Below are 22,377 nucleotides of genomic sequence, written 5' to 3'. Positions count from 1 at the left end.
CCCCCACCCCCAGCACCTCTGTGCCCACTCCTGCTCCCTGGCTGCAGGGGTTGCTCCTCTTGCTCCCCCTCCTCTGCTCACCCTTCTCCAACCCCTGCACAGGTGGGACCATGCCCAGGAGATGTCCCACCACCACTGGGACACTGCCAGGGGAAGGAGCCCTGTGAGCAGCTCTGGGTGTGCAGCAGTGCCCAGGCTGCTGGGGGCAGGCAGCAGGGAGCTCAGGGCAGGGGTTGGGGGGTGCTGGAGGGCAAACCCAGCTCAAGAGACCTCACCCACTGTGGTGAACACCTACCTGTACAAGGCAGAGGCTGCTCTCTTCAGCCCTTTGGGTCTGTTGGGTTTGGGCTCCCCGGCCATGTTGATGTCTGCAAGGAAGGGACATGCAGCTGTGACAAGGTACGTCCCTGCCCACCTCCATCTGCACCCCCAGGGAGCTGGGGTGGTGCACACAGCCATGCCACAGAGAAATGAGCTCCCCCACCCACTGCCACCTGCTCTGGCACAGCTGGGGCTCCACAGGAAGGTGAATAAATCCCTGCATTTGAAAAACCTCCTCCTTTTCCTTTCCAGAGCCACTCACCATTCCCTGAGCAGTCAGTGCCCTGCACATGGTCCTGTCCACACACACAGACCCAGGACAGCTTTCCTGGGAGAATTCAGTGTGATTAGGTAAAATTCAGTGCTGAGTGCTGAGCATGCACCCTTGGATCCTCTGGGAATAACCAGGAATGCTGGGCACTGCCAGCTGGGCACTGCTGTGGGTCTGGCACTGTTCAACTGTGCATGGCACCCCTGCCTGAGCTGCTCTAGGGGCAGCATCTTCTGCCAGGGGAGGGGAGAATGAGCTCCTCTAATGCCCTGAGGGATTGTCACTCCTTGGCCATGGTGCCAAACGTGCTTCTGATGTGAGAATAAAGTGACACAGCCAATTCCATGGAGCTGCTGAGAGCCTGGCAATCCAACATTGGGTGTGGAGCCAGAATTCTGAGAGGGGAGTGGTGGCAAATGCCCCACTGCCTTCCCAATCAGCCCTAAACCCTGCTGGTTCTTCAGGTCCTGTGTGCATGAAGGGGTGCCAGACATCTGGGCAGGTCAGATCTGAGCTGAGCAAGGATTTCCTCATGCGGACCAGCACTGGCAAGTCCACCATGAAACCATGGCCCACAGACATGGCAGGAATAAACAGAAAGGAGAATTTATATAAAAACCCTCATATTTCAAAAATCCAAGTACTGGAAGGTGAGGGAGTAACAGAGCAGCTGCTGAGTCCATGGCGTTGGTAAGAAGCCTCTTCATCAGCGGGTGTGAGGCCAGTGATCCCCAGGAGCTCAGAGGAGCCACCCCTGTGTTTCTGGAAAAGGCTGGCTGGGTTCAGGAGACTCTTCCTCACAGCTGGGTCACCCACTGAACATGCTGGTCCTCAGGGCTGTGCCCTGACCTGCCCTGAGGGTTCCCCAGAGAGAAGCAGGGGCTGAGTGTCCCACCCATGGGCACATCCTGCAGCTCCATGAGACCAGTGCCCCACAGGAGCTTTGGGATGGACCAGAGAGGTGGTGGGAGAAGAAGGTCCCAGCATGGTTTGGGTTGGAAGAAATCTCCCCTGAAAGCCCATCCCATCCCATCCCATCCCATCCCATCCCATCCCATCCCATCCCACCCCATCCCATCCCCTGCCATGGCAGGGACACCTCCCACTGTCCCAGGCTGCTCCAAGCCCTGTCCAGCTTGGGCACTGCCAGGGATCCAGGGGCAGCCACAGCTGCTCTGGGCACCCTGTGCCAGGGCCTGCCCACCCTCACAGGGAGGAATTCCTTCAGTGATGCCTTGTTTTCTGCTACCTCCACCTTAGGGGCATCTAACCAACTTGGAGCACATCAGGCCATTCAAAACTTTTGGTTTTTCATGTTTTATGAAGGGATTTTATGAGGAAATGTGGACAGCTGGGTCCACACTCCCTCAAAATCCAGAGCCTACAAAGTGATCCAAAGGAACATCTTGCTGACTTGGGTATAACCTGGAAAATCCTCTGCAGGAGCACAGGGAGGCTGCAGCAGTGCTGCATGAGCTGAGCAGGAGGAGCACAGGCTGCACACACAGGACACAGCTCTGGAGGGCATGGACACACTCCCACTGCCAAGCCTTGCTGTGCAACTCCTTGGTGCCTTTCAGGCTCTGTCAAGAGGGGCAGGCAGATCAAAGGCAGCTGAGCTGGCATCATGTCCAGGACATGAACAGGACACCCAGCTATCACACAGTCCTTCTGCCTCCTTCCGGAATTCCAGGCCTTTGGGACCAGCAGAGATCAGAGGTTTTGTGAGAGGAGGTTTTCCCCACAGCAAACCTTTCATCTCTCTCTTCAGCCAAGTGAGCAGGTACTCCCTGTCTCTTGGCCACATCTCCTCTGTCTGGAGCACCACAAGGAGCTCCTGGGCTCCCCCAGGCCCTCTCCATCCTATCTCAGGCTGCACATGTGGGCAACATCTGGGCTGGAAGCGTTCCTGGCAGGCTGAGCTCTGCCAGGTCTGCAGCTCCACTTTCTGGAGCTTGAGAGAAGTGAGCAGAAGTTTCTGGTATCTGGATAAACCTCAGAGGAAGCAGCATGGCCTCAGCACAACTTCCCATGTCAGGCTGTGCCAGCAGCACAGTGGGAATGGGCTGCAAATTGCTTTGCTGGGTGCACATTGCTGCAGCAGGCTTGGAAATCACCATTTTTCACTAAAAATCAACATTTTTCATTAAAAATCCTCTCCCCAGTTCCAATTCTCAGCTTGGAGCTGGTGACACCTCAGAGCAATCTGAAAAAGCAAAGATGCAGCTGGGGGGATTTGCTTGTTAGTTCTCATGCCACAGCAGTGCAGACTGGGGGAAGTTCTCTTGTTTAACATCGGCTGGCTGAAGTCAGGCTGAGCTGCTCTGGAGATCCTGACAGGCTGAGGGTAAGGCTGGTCCTGAAGGGAATCACTGAATCACACAATGGGTTGGGTTGGGTTGGGTTGCGTTGGGTTGGGTTGGAAGGGACCTTAAAGCTCATCCAGTGCCACCCCTGCCATGGCAGGGACACCTTCCACTGTCCCAGGTGCTCTCAGCCCTGTCCAGCCTGGCCTTGGGCACTGCCAGGGATCCAGGGGCAGCCACAGCTGCTCTGGGCACCCTGTGCCAGGGCCTCAGCACCCTCACAGGGAATAATTCCTTCCCAATATCCCATCTGTCCCTGTCCTCTGGCAGTGGGAGCCATTCCCCTTGTCCTATCCATGTCTTTGATACCAGGCAATCTTTCCCCACCCTTGTTCTTCCCCAGCAGTTCCAGGACAAGGCCCTGGGATGATCCAGAACTCTGCTTTTGCTGTTTGGCTCCTGCAATCACAGCCCAGAGCTGAGGTTTTGGACCACAATGCCACATGTGCCTTGATCCCATCCCACAGGGCAGCTGGCAGCCTCCAGCCCCTGCCTGGGGGTGCTGTTGGAATGCTGTTCTCCAGCTCTGTGCCTGGCCATGGATCCTGCTGACCCTGCCTTGTCACTCTGGCCCTGCTGGGTCATCACTGGGTCAGCCCTGACCCTATCTGCAGACTCACCATCCCAGTCTGACCAGGCTGGAGAGCAGCATTCCAGCAGAATTCAATCCTCTCACTGCGTCAGCTGTTTAGAGAAAGAGCCCGACCACCAAAATACTACCTCCTTATAAGAATTATCCTGAGTTTCATTTTCAAAAAATGGGGGGAAAGACCACAGCACAGCCCATCCAGGGGGCGAATGGAGACAAAGGCCACAGCACAGCCCACCCCACCCAGCAGGCTGCCAGGGAAAAAGGCCACAGCACAGCCCAGCCCTCCAACAGGCTACTGGGGGAAAAGGCTGCAGCACAGCCCTCCCAGTGGGCTACTGGGGGAAAACACCACAGGACAGCACAGCACAGCCCTCACAGCCAGTTATTGGGGGAAAAGGCCACAGCACAGCCCACACGGTGGGCTACAGGGAAGAAGGCCATAGGACAGCCCTCCAAGGGGCTGCTAGGGGGAAAGGTCACAGCACAGCCACAGCACAGCCCTCCCAGTGGGCTGCTGGGGGCAAAGGCCACAGGGCAGCCCTCCCAGAGGGCTGCTGGAGCTAAAGGCCACAGCACAGTCCACCCAGGGGGCTGCTAAGGGGAAAGGCCACAGGACAGCTCACCCAGCAGGCTACCGGGGGACAAGGCCACAGGACAGCCAGCCCAGGGGGCTACTGGGGAAAATGGCCACAGGACAGACACAGCACAGCCCATCCAGCAGGCTACTGGGGAAAAAGGCCACAGCACAGCCCAGCCCAGCCCTCACAGGGGCTGCTGGAGATAAAGGCCAAGCACAGCCACAGCCCAGCACAGCCCTCCCAGCAGGCTACAGGGAAAAGGCCACAGCACAGCCCAGCCCAGCCCTCACAGGGGCTGCTGGAGATAAAGGCCAAGCACAGCCACAGCCCAGCACAGCCCTCCCAGCAGGCTAGAGGGAAAAGGCCACAGGACAGCCCAGCCCAGGGGGCTACTGGGGAAAATGGCCACAGGACAGACACAGCAGAGCCCATCCAGCAGGCTGCTGGGGAAAAAGGCCACAGCACAGCCCAGCCCCCAGCCCAGCCCTCACAGGGGCTGCTGGAGATAAAGGCCAAGCACAGCCCAGCCCACCACAGCCCTCCCAGCAGGCTACAGGGAAAAGGCCACAGGACAGCCCAGCACAGCCTTCACAGGGGCTGCTGGAGATAAAGGCCAAGCACAGCCACAGCCCAGCACAGCCCTCACAGGGGCTGCTGGAGATAAAGGCCAAGCCCAGCCCAGCCCTCCCTGGAGCCGCAGGCCGCAGCAGGCCAGGGCCCTCCTTCACTCCCCCCATCCCTCCCTGGCTCCGTCCGTGACTCACCCAGGCTCTGGCCGGCCAGCACGCGGCCGTTCTCGCCCAGCACGGCGGCGCGCGCGTGCCGCTCGTTGGAGTACTGCACGAAGGCGTAGCCCTTGTGCACGGAGCAGCCGACCACGCGGCCGTACTTGGAGAAGATGGTCTCCACATCCGACTTCTTCACCACCGCCGTGTTCAGGTTGCCAATGAACACCCGCGAGTTGATGGACTTGGGGTCATTCTTGTTGGTGATGTTGCTGGTCTGCACCTTCAAGGACATCTTGGATGCCTGCAAGGAGAGGTGGGGAGGCAGGAGGGTGTGAGGAGGAATTCACAGAGAAAAGGGTAGGGAGCAAAGTTCTCAGAAGCAGCTCCTCAATTTCAGCTGGTCAGATCCCATCTCTGGGAGCCCCTGGGTGTTGGGGGACCACTGGCACAGTCAATCCTGAATTCAATATATTTTCAATTCAATCTAAATTCTTGATTCTAGAAATCCATTGATCAGGCTGGCACCCGGTTGGTTTTGTGCAGGCCCAGGAGCCATTTTGGCTCCTCAGGGATGTTTGTGGGAAATGGATTTGTAGAAAATTCTTCAAACTTGACAGAAGCAGCTAAAGCTGATAGGCCAAGAAATGCTTATAGTGTATTGTAATTAAGAAATTTATTATAAAGACATAAATTATAACAAGCAAGGAGCTGAACTTCAATAATGCTTGTGGGTCCCTTCCAACTCAGGGTGTTCTGTGATTCTAAGGTTGCTTTTAGGGGAGAAACCAAGATTTAAATCCATTTCACATCTAAGTGACAGCTTTAATGCTTTCATACCAAAGCTTTTACCTGTCTATGCTAAACCACAATTCAAAGAACTCTTTGTGAAGCAGTTTGCATCCAGCACCTTGGTTCATGCCCACTTTTCCAGGCTTTCCCCTGCCAACACTGCCCAGCCCTCACCATGCACAGGGATGGGTTTGTCCCTGTGAGGCCACACTCGCACCTGGAAGAGGACTTGGGATTGCTGGATATAAACAAAGTGATGTAAGCAGTGATCAGCCCAGTGCTCCTGCTGGCACCTGCACTGCATTTCCTGCACGCCAGGCTTTGGGCTGCACTTTGTGCAAACAGGAGGTGTCACTGTTAGCCTGGAAATCACCATCACAGCAGCTGGGAGCCACCCCAACCCCTTCTCGTGGCTGCCAGGCAGGACAGGATCCTCCTTGGGATCCTTGGACATCTTCTTCTTCTTCTTCTTAGCCTCCATCTTCTGCTGTGATGGTGGCACTTTTGGATTGGTTTAGAGGAGAGACAAACTGTCTAACATAGATGACAGGTATTGGAAAATGATTGTAAATAAAGTACAGCCAGTTTTTAGTATAAAAAGATAACACCGCCCTGAGGGTGGTCAGTGTGCCTTAACCCGACCTGCTACACAGATCTCAGCAGGACAGACAGACAATGTATTAGATAAGAGCAAATAAACAACCTTGAGAACAGAGCCAGGGAATCCCATCTTCTTCTTTGGCTGGGAAAAAGAGACTTTCTAACACCTTGGGGTCATCTCAGAGACCTTGTCACCCTTGCAATTCCAGTGGCCCTGGGGCCACCTTGGGACACAGAGGGGGCAGAGCCCACCAGCTGCTTGCTCTGCTGTGTCCACTGAGAGAATTAAAAATGAAATAAAGGCTCAGCTGGGAACCAGAGCCACAGTGACTTGTGAGCCGAAAGTGAACAGCTCCTCTCTTCACTGCTGAGGTGCATTTTGCGTTATGGAACAAGAAAGAAACTTCAGAGTGTGACAGGAAAGCGGTACAATAAATCAGAACATCACAGATTGTGGGGTTATTTAACAATCACAGGGCTGTGCAGGGATGTGCCTGGGCTGATGGGAGGTGGGACAGGGCCACCAGATGGCCAGGGCAGGGTCAGGCAGGGTGATGGCCACGCTGCTGGCAGGGCTGGGCAGGGGGACCTGGTGGCTCTGCAGATGGAGCTCTCCAGGGCCACTGCCCATGCAGGCAGCAGGGACAAGGCAAGGCCATGGCTGGGGAATGCTCAGAGGGTTTGGGCCCCATCACTGGTGTCTCACAACCCCCTGAGCCCTGCAGCCTGTGCATGGTGCTCTGCTGCTGCCACACACGAGTCGGGAATCCCCTGCAGAAATCAGCCTCCCCTTCTCCTCTGTGGATTTCTTCTTAAACACAGCACCCACTTGGCACCACTTACTGGCCCTCCTTCCTCTAACAACTTGAAAAGGGCATTTTCACCATGGCTGTAAATATTTCATACTCTATCCCTGCATTCCAGCAGGGAATGTGTGTCCAGGTGGGATCCAGCAGAGCGGCCTCTCCAGCCAGCCTGGAACACCCAGCAGAGCTGGGTCGGAGCAGATGTGTTTGTTTCTGTGGGTCAGAAACACCCACACAGCACACACACATATTCCTGGGAATTCCAGGACATCCCAGTAACCACTGCTGCCATCAGCAGGGGCATTTCCACAGCTCTGAGTTCACCTTTCATCCCCCATCCCACACCTGCCACAAGATGAGCTAGAAATGGAAAAAATACAAAAGGCAACAAGGAATAACACTTGGACATGAATAAATGAAAGGTGCAAAGGGGTTCTTCACCTCCAGCACCCCAGAGAACATCCAGGACAGAGTATCAGGATTATCCCAGTTTTCTGCAAGGGAAACTGAGCTCCAGACAGGAGAGGTCTGGGATGCAGGGGTGTGTGCTCCCAGCCTCACCAAAGCCTCCAGAGAGTGCAGTGGCACTCCCAGTCCCAAATGCCCCAAAGACACAAGGAGACTTAAGGATGAGATTGCTAGGAGTAAGATTGATCCTTTCCTTTCCCTTTCCCTTTCCCTTTCCTTCCTCAAATTACAGAATCACTTGAGGTGGAAGGGACCATAAAGCCCATCCAGGGCCACTCCTGCCATGGCAGGGACACCTTCCACTGTCCCAGGTGCTCCCAGCCCTGTCCAGCCTGGCCTTGGGCACTGCCAGGGATCCAGGGGCAGCCACAGCTGCTCTGGGCACCCTGCTCCTGTTTGGTTGTTTTTAATTTTTCCTTTAAGCTGAAAAAAGGCAGTTTTGAGACAGGGGATTGCCCTGCCCAGCTCCATGGGCCACCCCCAGTGCCAGCCAGCCCTCCCTGGGGAGCCCTGAGCCATTTCCTAGCCAGTCCCCAGTCATGAGAGCCCAGCTCAGAAGTTTGGTTTAATAACCAACACAAACCCTGCACTCTTTTCAATAACTCCTGAGTCCCCAGCAAGCCCTGCACACAGACCTGGAGGCTCAGGAAGATCCTGCTCACTGCTGTGGGCTCCAATAAACACAATCAGCTGGGAGGAAAAAAAACAGTGCTTGGGTTTTCTGGGGAAAACACCTTCAATCCTCCCAAACATGAGTGTTAAAGGGCTGGGAAGTTATTAAAAAAAGGGGGGTAGACGAAGATGGCACAATTATTAGACTGGTTCTGCAGGCCCAGGGCTGTATTTATATACATTTTAGGGGGATATTTGCTGCGCTTATAGCCGGGAAGGCTGGAAAGGTGGAGATGAGCTCAGCAGGAGCCAGACTGAAGCTGTGGGGTCCCTCTGCAAACCCTGCTCCCCCCGTAAGTGCAACCAGGCACATCCCAGGAGGGGAGGAACCTTTCCCTGCAGGCAGAGCAGGTCCTGGGCTCCCTCCAGTGCCACTCTGGGCTGTCCCCTCCTGACTGATAAGGGGATCCTTCCACAGGGCCTGTGAATTTCTCCCAGCACTTCCCAGGGCTGCATCACGGAATCATTAAGGTTGGAGAACACCTCTGAGATCATCAGGTGCAAGCATCCACCCAGCACCACCCAAACCTCATCCCCAAGTACCACATCTCAAGGTTTCTTGATCCCTTCCAGGGATGGTGACCCCACCCCTGCCCTGGGCAGCCTGTGCCAATGCTCCACAACCCTTTCCATGAGGAAATTGTTCCCAACATCCAATCTAAACCTCCTGTGGCACTGCTTGAGGCCATCAGCATCCCACCCATCCAGTGGCAGCCCCTGAGCTCCTAGTCCTCTGGAGGTGGCACCAAGCCCCTGCTGGGGACCCCCTCAGGGTGGTGTTATCTTTTTATACTAAAAACTGGGTGTACATTATTTACAATAATTTTCCAATACTATCACCTATGTTAGACAGTCTGTCTCTACTGTAAACCAATCCAAAAGTGCCACCATCACCCAGAAGATGGAGGACAAGAAGAAAGGAGGACAAGGCATGCCCAAATCCCTCCACCTTGGCCTCTGAATCCCCCATTCTAAAAACCCTCAATTCTATTTTTCTACCTTGTCACAAAATAACTATTATTCTATTTAAAGTCTCCTGGTTTGTAAGTCCTCACTTAAAGCTGGTAATTGTTTCCATGGGTTAAAATCGAAGTCACAGGTGTTGTTGACTCCATGCCAAGGTCTCTGAGCCCCCTGGCAGGACCTGGAGCCCTCCAGGGCAGCAGAGGGATGTCCTGGGTTCTGTCTGTCCGTGCTGCAGTGGCGGAGCTGCTCCCACCCTGCTGCCCCTGCCAGCCCCACTGTGGGATCTCAGCACCTCAGGACTGATGTGTCGAGTCACCCAGACCACCCTTGGGGGGCTCGGGAGTCCTGGGATGTTGCCAGAAGTGTCTGGTGGCTGGACTTTGATCCTGCACGGGGAGGATGGGAGGATTTCACTGGGTGAATGCTGAAGGGATAAGTTAATTAGAGTGTGAAACACAGGGTTTAGGATTTCTGTACAGGGGGGTCTAAAGAAGTAAGATGGAGGAATTGGGGCGTGTCCTGTCCTTTTTCTTCTTCTTCTTCTTAGCCTCCATCTTCTGTGGTGATGTTGGCACTTTGGGATTGGTTATTACTAAAAGTGCACTGGTCAATAAGGGTGAAAGGTATTGGGGGAAATAGGTAAATATTGTATACGTAATTTTGAGTATAAAGATAGGTGACCGCCCCGGGGGCTCTCAGTGTGCTCATGGCTGGCTGCTGTGCAGACTCTGTCGGGCCAAGAGAAAATCTTTTAGATAAACAACTAATTAACACTGGAGACCAAGGAAAAACCTGAAGCCTCTTCTCGTCCTTTGGAGCACGGGCTGTCCAAGGCCATCCCCGAGCCATTCGAGGCCATAAAACAGCCGAGAAACCGACACACCACCTGGCTGTGCCAGCATCAGGGCAGGGCAGGGCAGGGCAGGGCAGGGCAGGGCAGGGCAGGGCAGGGCAGGGCAGGGCAGGGAAGGGAAGGGAAGGGAAGGGAAGGGAAGGGAAGGGAAGGGAAGGGAAGGGAAGGGAAGGGAAGGGAAGGGAAGGGAAGGGAAGGGAAGGGAAGGGAAGGGAAGGGAAGGGAAGGGAAGGGAAGGGAAGGGAAGGGAAGGGAAGGGAAGGGAAGGGAAGGGAAGGGAAGGGAAGGGAAGGGAAGGGAAGGGAAGGGAAGGGAAGGGAAGGGAAGGGAAGGGAAGGGAAGGGAAGAGCAGGGCACGTGTCCTGCAGGGTGCCAGCACTAATCCAGCCTGCCCTGGCAGATGTGGCTCTGCAGGGGGGTGGCTCCAGCCCTGCCCACGCTGACGCACGGGGAGCAGCCGGGGCTGGCACGGGGCTGGTGCCACCTGTGCTGCTGCCTCTGTGCCAAGGGCAGGGGCAGCTCCTTCACCCCTCTGCTCTGCAGTGATGGCCGCACAAGTCTGAGGATACAAATATACCTTCCACAAAACCTATATATATATATATATCTATATCTATATATATATATAGATATATATATCTTCCACAAAACCAAAATATTTAAAATAAAAAAAAATATGTATTTCACAAAACCAAAATTAAATACATCTCACAAAACCAATATATATATATATATGTTCCATAAAACCAAAAAATGCATACAAAATACATATATATTCCACAAAACCAAAAAAAAAATTATTTCACAAAACCAAAAAATATGTATTCCCCAAAAACATAATATAACATAAATTTATTTCACAAAACCAATAAAAATTTATTTCACAAAACAAAAAAAATCCACAAAATGAAAAAATATATGTATTCCACAAAACAAAAAAAATAAATATATTTCACAAAACCAAAATATATAAAATAAAAAAATTCACAAAACCAAAAAATATGTATTTCACAAAACAAAACAAAAAAAATTCACAAAACCGGAAAAATATAAATTTCACAAAACCAAAAAATTTATATATGTACTTCACAAAACCAAAAATAATATATTTCACAAAACCAAAAAATAAAATAGCATAATTTAACATTAAAAAAATTTAAAACAGTACAAAAACTTTTTAATATAACTAGCAAGCTATAAAACCACTAAAAACCAAAACACACTTCTATATAAAGCACACATTAAAAAATTACATCCTCCCCAAAAAACCCACCTTAATTTTAAAACTAAAATCCTCTTATAAACTATAAAAACCCTTTTTCCCAACAACACATAAAACTATAGAAAAAATTAAAAATTCAAATTAATCTTAAATAAAAACTTCTATACCAAAATAAATAAATAATAAAATAATTACAATCCCATTAAAAATAAAAAAATAAAATAAAAGCTGGTCAGCCCTGGCAGATGCAGGGCTGTACCCAAACACTGGGGACACAAGTAGCTCCCCCAGTTCTCCTTCAGCTCTCCACCACGCTCTGCAAAGAGCCTTATTTTTGAATTTTTAATTAAAACAAGTCATTTCAAACTGCAGAAATCCTGCCAATCCTTTGAAAAGCTGGCTCTGGTTTAAATTTCTGAAATCCCCTGTAACAGAGCCATAAATAATCAATAGCTGTTTAAATAAGTATTTAATCAGCTGTTAAAGGTACAATAGTCACAAAGTCTGTCAGGTCAGCACTCAGTTTATGGCTGTGGCTCGTTACCATCTGCCCTATGTATTATTTATGCCTGTAGAAGATTAAAAATCTATTCATTAGAGCATTAAATCCTTCCTAATAAGGGTGATAAAGGATGACCTGGAGCTGGGCAGTGGGAGCTGTCCAAGCAGGCCCTGCTCCTCACCCTGCCTTGTGTGCACACAGCTGGGGTTCCCCAAAAGCTGCACAAAATTCACAGAACTCACAGAATTCACAGAATCACAGAATGCCCAGGTTGGAAGAGACCTCCAAGACCATCGAGTCCAACCCAGCCCCAACACCTCAACTGAACCCTGGCACCCAGTGCCACATCCAGGCTTTGTTAAACACACCCAGGGATGGGGACTCCACCACCTCCCTGGGCAGCCATTCCAGAACTTTATCACCCTTTCTGTAAAAGCTTTTTCCCAATCTCCAGCCTGTATTTCCCTTGGTGCAGCCTGAGGCTGTGTGCTCTGGCTGTGTCAGTGCTGCTGCAGACAGAGCCCAGCCCCAGCTGAGCACAGGCACCTTCCAGGAGCTGTGAGAGTGATGGGGGCAGCCCTGAGTCTCCTTTTCTCCAGGCTGAGCACCCCCAGCTCCCTCAGGGCTTCCTCACAGGGTTTGTGTTCCCAGCCCCTCTCCAGCCTCGCTGTCCCCTCTGGATGTGCTCAGTGTCCCAAGGTCCTTCCCAAGCTGAGGGGCCAGAGCTGCACACAGCACTCAGGTGTGCCCTCACCTCCCAGGGCTGGGATCACCCTTGAGCTGCTCCACTGCACCCCTTTGGAGAGAGTTTTACCCCACAGAATCATGGAATAATTTGGGTTGGAGGAGGACCTTCAGAGATTGAGCTGTTCCACCCTCTTCCACACCTTCCCCTGTCCCAGGCTGCTCCAAGCCCTGTCCAAGCCAGCCTTGAATACTCCAAGGGATGGGGCAGCCACCACCTCCATCTGCTTGGCAAGGCTGGAATTTTGTCTTTGAAAGCATTTTCTCCATGAAAATATATTTTAAATTAGGGCACTCTTCTCCTAGAAGCCCTCCCTCCTTTGATTGCAGAATATGCAACAAGTGGAGTTTCCAGGAGTCTCTGCTTCCAATCATCTCAGAAATCTCTTGTGAACAGACCAACATTCTTTTTGACAGCAGCAAAATAAATTTTAAAGGTCAATTGAATCAGATAAGCCCAGTCTGGCAGCCCTTTCAGATGCAGAATTCCATGGACAACATTTAGGTTCTGTTCAAGAACAGAAACAGAATTCTTTGGAGGAAATAATCTTCAAAAGGAAAAAAAAAAAAAAAAAAAACAAAAAACAAAAAAAACCCACAAAACCAACAAACCAAAAAGAGGAAGAAAATGAAAAGGAAACAGCAATTAAATAGAATGTCATCCATAATCCCACCAGTGCAAAACCTGATGATTACCTACCAGGCACTGGACAATGCTACATGCACTAATCTAATTAAAGGCCTTTTTTACAGGCAGCTGAAGCCAGCTCATTAGTGCGTTACTGAGATGCTCATTAATAGCTGGCCATGACTAATTTCTTGAGAATTATTCCTTAATTCTTTATCATTCCCAGCCTAACAGAAAAACAGAATGTTTCCATTCCCCCTCCCACTCACACAGGTTCTGATAATGTTCCTTAATGAACACCCCCCACCAGCCCAACTGTTGTTTTAACAACAAATGATTGATTTATTTACGGGGAAAAACAAGTTTTTGGGAAGTTTCTCAGCTGGTAATGAACTGGCATTGCTGCTGCTGCTTTCAGCATCCCTTGCCCCCATCCATGAGCCCCCATCCTCCTCACACTCACACAAACCCCTTTGGCCATGGCCAGGAGCTCGGCCAGCAGCTCTGCCAGGCTCCAGGGCTGGGCCACATCTCCCCTTCCCAGGCCAGGCTCCTGTGGGAAGGACACACGGATTTCTCACCACAGGGAAATGGTAACCTAGAAAATCGGGGCTCAGAAAAGCCCCCATTTCATGCTGCCAATTAATTTAATTTAACTCCTCCAGGGCCACCCAGCTGCCAAAGAGGAGCTGCTGGAGGTGGAGCTTCACCGATGGAATCCCCTTTTTGAGCTCCACCAGTGCCTTAAAGCATTATGGTTGAAAAAGGCCTCCAGGATGATCCAAGTCCAACCATTAGGCTCATGTCCTAAGCAGAGGTGCTGCACTGTGCTGCCAGAGCTGCTGGAGCACCCCAGAGCTGCCCTTCCCAGCCAAACTGGCCCTGCTCACCCCCCAGGTCACCTCTGCCAAGCCAGGAGGGTGATGGCTGCTCCTTCTCAGTGACTGAGCACCATCATGGATTTCCTGTCCCAAAATCCTGAGCTGAGGACAGCAGGACAGTCCCCAGCCAGATCAAAGGGGTCCCAGAGCAGACTGAGCCTTCCAAATGCCTGTCCATGTTCTCCTGCAAAGAAAACCATTTTTAAAAGGTTTTCTTCCTGTGAAAAATGCATGTATTTTATGATTGGCTTTTCACAAATATTAAAATGATGTTATATGTGTTATGTTAGAAAGTTATGTTGTGTTAATTCTCTTAAGCAGTGTGTTAAATATAGTTTTAGGTTATAAAAAATCTTAAAATAGAAACTATGCTGAGTAGGATACTTTTTTAAAAGAAAGGACTCGCAGCAAGATAGCAGCCACAGGACACTTGAACCTTTCAGAGAAAAAGAATTTATTGCCCCATTAACAGAGGAAACTAACTTCTTCCTACCTCGAAGGTGCTGTTAGGATTCAGAGGAAGAAGCTGAGACTGCCCAGACAGAATCCTGTGTTTGAATGAAATTTATGCATCATGTATGAGGTGTATGAATATACAACAGGCTGTTGCTTTTAAGGGTTAATCCTCTGTTAATGTGTGTCCTTTTTCGGGCTCGTGCTGTCCAGAAAGAGGTACCTGGACTGTCCATAACTCTTTGTTTTTATTGTCTCATGTTGTCCTAATCCAAATTGTCCAAATTATTATTACTCTAATTCCATTACTATTTTTATAACCATTTTATTACTATTGAACTTTTAAAATTTTAAAAACAAGCGACTGGAGTTTTTCATGCCTCCCACCTGCTGAAGGACCTCCTGTCAGGGGCACCCCCAAAGTCACACAGCTGCTCCCAGAGATTGGGTTTGTGGTGTCCCCCATGCAGGGAACGCTCCTGCTGGTGATGATGATGATGATGATGAGGAGTGTGGAGAGCTGGCTGGGGGAGCAGCTGGGGCAGCTGGCTCTGCTCTGAGATGGAGGTGGCTCCTGACAGACCCCCCTGGTAAAGCCAAGGTGCCCAGGGCTTGTTCTTGTGTGGTGGATGATGAACCCCCAGGGAATCTGTGATTGACCCTCCTGGATTCTCGGGTTTTTGGTTGTTAATTGCTGCCCTGAGATGTGCAGGATGTCTCTGTTTCAGCCCACACATCCAAAGAAAGAGTCAGAGCTCTTCACCTTTCGGTCCTGAGGTTGTTTATTAATTCTTATCTATGAAATTTTCTTCCTGCCCAGTTGAGATCTGCTCAGCAAGGCAGCCACAGGCACTCTGACCACTCCCGAGGTGGTGTTGTCTTTTTATACTACAAACAACATATAACATATTTACACTTAATTCCCAATACCTATCACCTATGTTAGACAGTGCACTTCTACTCTAAACCAATCCCAAAGTGCCAACATCACTGCAGAAAATGGAGAAGAAGAAGGAGAAAGGCTGGACATGCCCAAGTTCCTCCATCTTGTCCCCAAAACCCCCACACCAAAAATCCTAAAATCTACATTTTCACCCTGTGATCATTTTATTATTACACCATTCAAACCTGTGTGACTTTCAGGTCCTCATACAAAGCTGGTAACTTGCTCCAGGGGTCAAAGTCAAATCCCCAGGTGCTCTGGGCTGTGTGCCAGGGTCTCTGAGCCCCTGACGGGGTCGTCAGCAGCTCTGGGCACCTGGAGGGATGTGCTGAGCTCTGACACTGGATGAACCCTGAGCAGCCAACCCAAGCTCATCTCCTCTGCTGAGTGCTCATCTGCAGGTGCTCAATGAATTGCTGTGAGCTGTGCCCCTGTCCCTGCACACAAACACAGGACAGGGGTGAGGAGCCTCAGGAGCCTCACTGAGAACCTTCACCAGCTGAGGGTTTTGCCACGCTCCTTTCTCCTCTCTGAGTTAATTACCAGCTGATTGCCTTTCACAATTATGTCAGACACTTCCAATATGCAGAATGACATGAACAATTAAGACACAAATCTCTGTGGAGTGGCTGGGATGTGGTTCCCACTTCATTTCTGGTTGGATTTGCTGAGGTTTGGTCGTTCAAATGCCACCTCTGAGGCTCCACAGAGACTGGGGAGGCTCCTTCTCTCCAGGGAAAGCATCTCAGGTGGGACAGGGAGACCTGGGCTGCTCCAGGGGCCAACTACAGCCAGGCCTGTGGTGGGAGCTGTGGGAATCAGAGGGGTTTGGGAAAGCTGCAAAAGGCAGGACTCAGAGACAGCAGAACTGTGGTTAGAGCTAAGCAACAGCCATGAGATTGGTCAGCAGAAAAATTATGTAGGAAGTAGAAAAGGACAAACAGAACAATGATCTGTGTATTAATGCTTATCTAGAATAACTGCCTAAGCTACAGAAAAGTTTATCTAGCAAGATATAGGGAAGTTTAAAGCTTAATAATGGAGCTCTGTGCGTTGTGTTTTAAGGCTCACAAGCAGGTGTTGTATTTGAAATAAGCAGCATTGTTTAACCAAAGGTACCTGTGCTTATAGTGATTGGATAGAACTACTGTCAATGTGCTTTTGCTTTGTGTGATTGGTCAAAAAACTTATAAAGTGAGTTGTAACATCAAGTTCTTGGTCTGCTGCCTGGGATGTGAGCTGGTGGCATCTTCCCATTGTCATAACCATGGAATGAGGCTGATGGTGGAAAATCAAACAGCTCAAGGCACGTTCCACAGCAGTCCTGTCCTGTTTGTGATTTGTACAGAGCCCCCAGCTGGTGATAAAAGCCATTCCTCCTCCTCCTCGTGAAAAACAACAAACCCTGCTCCCATCCACTGCCCTTGGCCTCTCCAGCTGTCCATGGATGCCAGGACTAAAGCCAGGCCTGGCTGTGCAGAGGGAGCTGTGCTCCCCTGGGGCACTGATGGCCAAAGCTGAGATCAGAGCCCATCATCTGCTGCTCTCCTGCTCCACCAGTGCCAGGGTGATGGGTCAGGCTGGGAGGGCTCCTGGGACTCTCTGCTGATGCTGCTTTCAGCCCTTCCTGGAGACAGCATTCAGCTCCCACAGAAGGGGCTGAACACACAGACCCCCTTTTAATAAAACAGCAAGATTAGTAGCCCATCATTGTTTGTTGATTATGGTCATTCTTTTCTGTAAATGAAGTTTAAAAGTCATCAACAGATTTGTCAGCTGTGACTTATGAGCCCTCCCTGGTGCAGGGGAGTGAAGCAGTGACAAATCCCTTCCACCAGCATCTCATCTGTTATGTGTGAGGAGTTCCAATTACCAGGGACCCCTGGAATCCATAAACAAAGAGCTACAGAAATGTCCTCACAGCTGCTGGACCATTCCTCAGAGCTGGCAGGGCCCTGCCAGCCTCAGGCACCAGGCCCATGGGGCTTTCTTAGTGCTAGCCAAGCCCTGGGCCCAGCTTTGGAGGTGATGGAGCTTGTCCCAGGCAGGAGCTGAGGGCTGGGGCCCCGGGACATCCCCATGCAGGGAACTGCTCCTGATGGTGACTGATACTGGCAGTTACAGAGCACGAACGAGATGGTGCTGCTGTGGAATGTGCCTTGAGCTGTTTGATTTTCCAGCATCAGCTTCATTCCATGGTTATGACAATGGGAAGATGCCACCAGCTCACAATCCATGCAGCAGGCCAAAAAACTTAATGTTACAACTCACTTTATAAGCTTCTTAACCAATGACACAAAGCAAAAGCACATTGACAGTAGTTCTATGCAACCACTATAAGCACAGGTACCTTTGGTTAAACAATGCCTGCTTATTTCAAATACAACACCTGCTTGTGAGCCTTAAAGCACAATGCACAGAGCTCCATTATTAAGCTTCAAACTTCCTAATATCTTGCTAGATAAACTTTTCAGTAGCTTAGAGAGCTATTCAGACAAATGTTAATACACAAGCTATTGTTCTATTTGCCCTTGCTTTTTCTACAGTTTAAATAATTTTTCCGCTGACCAATCTCATGGCTGCTGCTTTAGCTCTACTCACAGGTCTGCTGTTATCTGAGGCCTGCATCTTGCAGCTTTCCCAAACCCTCTGATTTTGTGGATTCCCACAGTGATGATGATGAGGAGGAGTGTGGAGAGCTGGCTGGGGGAGCAGCTGGTGCTGCACCCAGTGCTGGGGCTGCGGGGCCCTGCTGGGCTCTGGGATGGAGGTGGTTCCCCACAGATCCCCCTGTCAAAGCCAAAATTCCATGGCAGGCTCTGTGGGGAGCCTGACACTCCTCACCCACACAGGATGCTTGTCATTCTGATTTTTTAATCTTTTCTAAGCCTTCTGATGTTTACATTCTCCTAACAAACTTTCTCACACACTTTATGTAAATAACTTATTGGTTTGCATTCTTTTCTGGAGGAGGAGAAATTTGATGGACTGTTGGTTTGTCCAGTGTCATTGGAGAGTGTGACGAGCACTTTCGCCCTCCAATCCACTGTCAGTTCTGGAAATCTGTAGATGTTGGAGTAAGAAATTAGACTTCCCCTTTTTTACCTTGAGAACAGCAGCGTGTGTGTGTTGTGTTATTTTGTGTCCCATAATGACAGATGCTCAAATCTTCCCCACAGCAGGCAGGCCCCTCTCCTGCTCCCACTCACCTCAGGCCCACACAGAGGGGCTGTGCCCCCGAGTCCTGGCAGGGAGGCAGAAGCTCTCCAGGTCTCTGCAGATCCATTCTCTAACCCAGCCCAGTGTGCGGTTCCACACAGAGCTGGAGCCTCCCAGTCCCTCCCAGTGCCCCTGGGGCAGGCACACATCACATCTCCAACTGCCTGGGACACTGGAGAGCTTCTTGTTAACACAGGAGCTTATCAAATCAATTAGATCACATTAAATGGCAATTTGGTGCTCATCACACCCAGCCTCCTCTGGGAGAGGCCTCTGGACATCTCCTGTGCTTGGCCTGCTGGAGGGAGCACTCACAATGGCAAAGCTTGCTTTTCCAGGCACAGAAACCTGCCACTGAAACATCTGAGACAATCCTCCCTCCACAATCTACTCTGGCAGAGCCCCCTGAGTGTCCTGGGGGAGGCACAGGGAGCAGGGATGTGGCCCTGCAGCTGTGGGGTGCAGCACTGCAGTGCCAGCAGCTCTGCCCTGCACTAGCAGTGGCCAAACCCAGCCCTGGCTGTGGCAGCAGCACAGATGGCAAAGAGCAGCCCTGGGCTGCCCTGTGTGTGTGCCTGACATCCTCATGCCCAAAAACTCATCACCCTTCTTTCACCCTCACAGGCAAGCAGGCAGGAATTCATGTGAAAAAATGTGTATTTTATCGTTGGCTTTTTGCAAATACTAAAATGAATATTATATGTGTTATGTTAGAAAGTTATAATTTTAATTTTTTTAATGTTTTAATTTTCTTAAGTGGTGTGTTAAATATAGTTTTACATTATATCATAAGGTTAAAATAGAAACTATGCTATGTAGGGTACTTTTTTTAAAAGAAGGGACTCACAGCAAGACAGCAGCCACAGGACACCTGAATCTTTCAGAGAAAAAGAATTTATTGCCCCATTATCAGAAGGAACGAACTTCTTCCTGCCTTGCTCAGCCAGAAGACACGGTTTAGGATTCAGAGGAAGAAGCTGAGACTGACCAGACAGAATCCTGTGTTTGAATGGAATTTATGCATCATGGATGAGCTGTATGAATATGCAACAGGCTGTTGCTTTTAAGGGTTAATCCTCTGTTAACGTGGATCCTTTTTCAGGCTTATTTTGCCCAGAAAGAGGTACCTGGACCATCCATAACTCTCTGTTTCTAGTCTCATATTGTCCTAATTCAAATTATCCAAATTATTACTACTCTAATTATATTGCAATTTTTACAATCATTTTATTATCATTAAACTTTAAAAAAATTTTAGAAAACAAGTGACTGGCGTTTTCCACAATCCTGTTACCCTATCTTCTCCTATTTAACCCAGGCAAAACTGACATTTACCAGCAAACCTGGCTGCCTGGGGCTGTGCCTTTTCCCCCTGATGCCAGAGGCCAGCCTGACCCCAGCTCTGTTTGCTCTCCTGGCTGTGCAGGGATCCTTGGCTGTCACCAGGAGCTGGGAGCACAAACAGATCTGTCTGCACACGGCTGCTCACAATTATTCATTTTAACAGTAGCAGTGGCTGAGAAAGCAGCAGCAGCAGCAGCAGAATGATTTCATTTTCATAACCTTGAGTGCCCCCTGCCCTGCTTGGATGAGTTTCCTGTGTTATTTCCATCCCCCAGGGATGCAGACCCCATGCAGCCTCAGCTCTCACATACCCAGGGCTTGTTCCTGTGTGAGGGATGATGAACCCCAGGGAATCTGTGATTGACCCTCCTGGATGAACCCTGAGCAGCCAAGCCAAGCTCATCTCCTCTGCTGAGTGCTCACTGAGCTCTGTGAGCTGTGCCCCTGCACACAAACACAGCCCAGCCCTGATGAGCTGGAGCTGATGAAGTTGAATGGGGAATTCAAAGTGGTTTATGGAATTCTGTGGATCACTGCAGTGGGATTTCAGCCTTCCCCTCATCCCCCACTTAGCCAGGGTGCTGCTGTGCACAGAGTCACCCCCTGTGCACCACAGCCAGGACAGACAGCCACGAATCCTGGGACACTTCTGGTCATGGGAAAAGCAGGAGGTTCTGTAATTTATAATTTATGGATTTTTATCTATTTTATATTTTTATCTCTTTTATACAAGAGTCTGAGCCATGCCAACACCTCTGTGCCACACGTGCTTAGGACCCCATTATACTGCACACTCCCAGCACTAGAAACAGAAAAAGGAAGAAAATTCCATTCTGAAGGGTTTTCCTAACCCCCCTCCATCCACAGGTTTGATAATTCATAATTTAGGTATTTCTATTTTATACAAGAGTCTGAGCCATGCCAACACCTCTGGGACTCTGCCGATGGTGCTGTGCCACACATGTTTAGGACCCCATTACTGCACATTCCCAGCACTAGAAACAGAAAAATGAAGAAAATTCCATGTTGAAGGGTTTTCCTCACCCCCCTCCATCCACATGGCTTTTGTTTTGTTTAACCAGTGACAGCTGCTGGGTTCTTGGCAGGTGGGGTCTGCAATGGCAGCTCCTGGCACCCATTTCAGGCTGCACTGGGAGCCCACTGGTGAGCAGCACTTTCTGCTGGCACCAGGGGAATTTGTGAAACTCACTTTGATTTTGTCAAACACGGCTCCCACCATGCCTCTGCAGTGGAGAACAGCAAATGGACCCCAAACACTGCAGAATCTCAGGATTGTTTGGGTTGGAATATCCTCTAGGATCATGGAGTCCAGCTGTAATCCCAGCACTGCCAAACTCAGTCCTGCCCCATGTCCCTCAGACACGGCAGGAATAAAGAGAAAAGAGTGTTTATTTTAAAAATGCTCTCTTTTTTGTTGTTGTTAAAAACAAAACTACTTAAGAGGGTGAGAGAAGAACTCCTAAAGCTGTGTTTGTGTCCCTGCCCAGAGGACCCCTCACTCCTGAGCAGAGATGAGGACACGTCCTGCAGTCACCTCCTCCAGAGGGATTCAATCCCTTTCTCTGTGGCTCCCACAGAGCCTGGCTGCCAGTTCAGGAGCACATTTCAGACTGGGAGGGCTCTGCATGAAGAAAATTCATACAAGGAGATGAAAACCTCCCCCTCTGGAGCACCCATGGGAGCAAACACCTTACATGGGAACAATTCTCTTCCTTTCACTCTGGTCTTTAACCTCCCCATAGGGCCACAGCTCCCCTGAGCTGCTTTCTGGGTTCAAGATGAAGCCGTGAAGGTTTGTTCAGAGCTGTGAATCACCTGAAAAACAGCCTGGAAATGCCAGTGCTGGCAGTGATATCTGCTGCAGATAAGGTCTGTAGGGTCATTAGTGCCAATCACCCCCCAATACACATCTTGTTTTACAGCCAGATCCCAAGCTGGGTTTATAGAGATAAAGAGGTATTGATAAACTGAGACTCCTTAAAGATGTTTGACCTGGGACATGTTTTCACTCTGAGATCTGAACGTTTACTCTGAGAGCTGGCTGAGGCTGCAGGTGCTGTAAGGGGGCCATGACAACACCCAGCAGCCAAGGATGAGCCCAAATTCAGATTATAAACCAGGAACAAACACCAAACGCTGGGGGTAATCAGCCTGAGAGGCTCCTTGCTCTGACAGATCCTCTGCTGCTTTTAAAGCAAGGCAGATAATCCTCCCAAAAAACCTGCTACCTCTCATGTGCTCCTTTAATATGGAATTCAGGGCAGTCCTGGGGCCTGATTTATACAGGTGGTCAGATTAAGGGATAATCTGACTTAATAAATTTATTCAGCAATTTATCATACACATGCCAGCTCATGCACATGGTGCTGTCTCTCTCCAGTTTCACATCCAGAGGGGTTCTCCCTTTGTG

The 22,377-nt window shown here is 50.1% G+C and overlaps 1 protein-coding gene across 2 annotated transcripts in view; it reads right to left on the bottom strand.

Annotated features, from left to right (window-relative positions):
* Nucleotides 1–22,377, bottom strand: part of RALY (RALY heterogeneous nuclear ribonucleoprotein) — a 138,727-nt gene that overhangs the window by 18,085 nt on the left and 98,265 nt on the right. For both annotated transcript variants that reach the window (XM_058036132.1, XM_058036131.1), the window contains 2 exons: nucleotides 4,893–5,157; nucleotides 296–368 (listed from right to left, as the gene is read on the bottom strand). In XM_058036132.1, the coding sequence (XP_057892115.1) occupies nucleotides 296–368; nucleotides 4,893–5,148 (329 nt within the window). In that variant the 5' untranslated portion in view covers nucleotides 5,149–5,157. The remainder of the gene's footprint in view (nucleotides 1–295; nucleotides 369–4,892; nucleotides 5,158–22,377) is intronic.

Source organism: Melospiza georgiana, chromosome 17 (genome assembly GCF_028018845.1).
Source record: "Melospiza georgiana isolate bMelGeo1 chromosome 17, bMelGeo1.pri, whole genome shotgun sequence".
In the NCBI taxonomy this organism is placed as follows: domain Eukaryota; kingdom Metazoa; phylum Chordata; class Aves; order Passeriformes; family Passerellidae; genus Melospiza; species Melospiza georgiana.
This window is presented reverse-complemented; position numbering and strand designations above follow the sequence as displayed.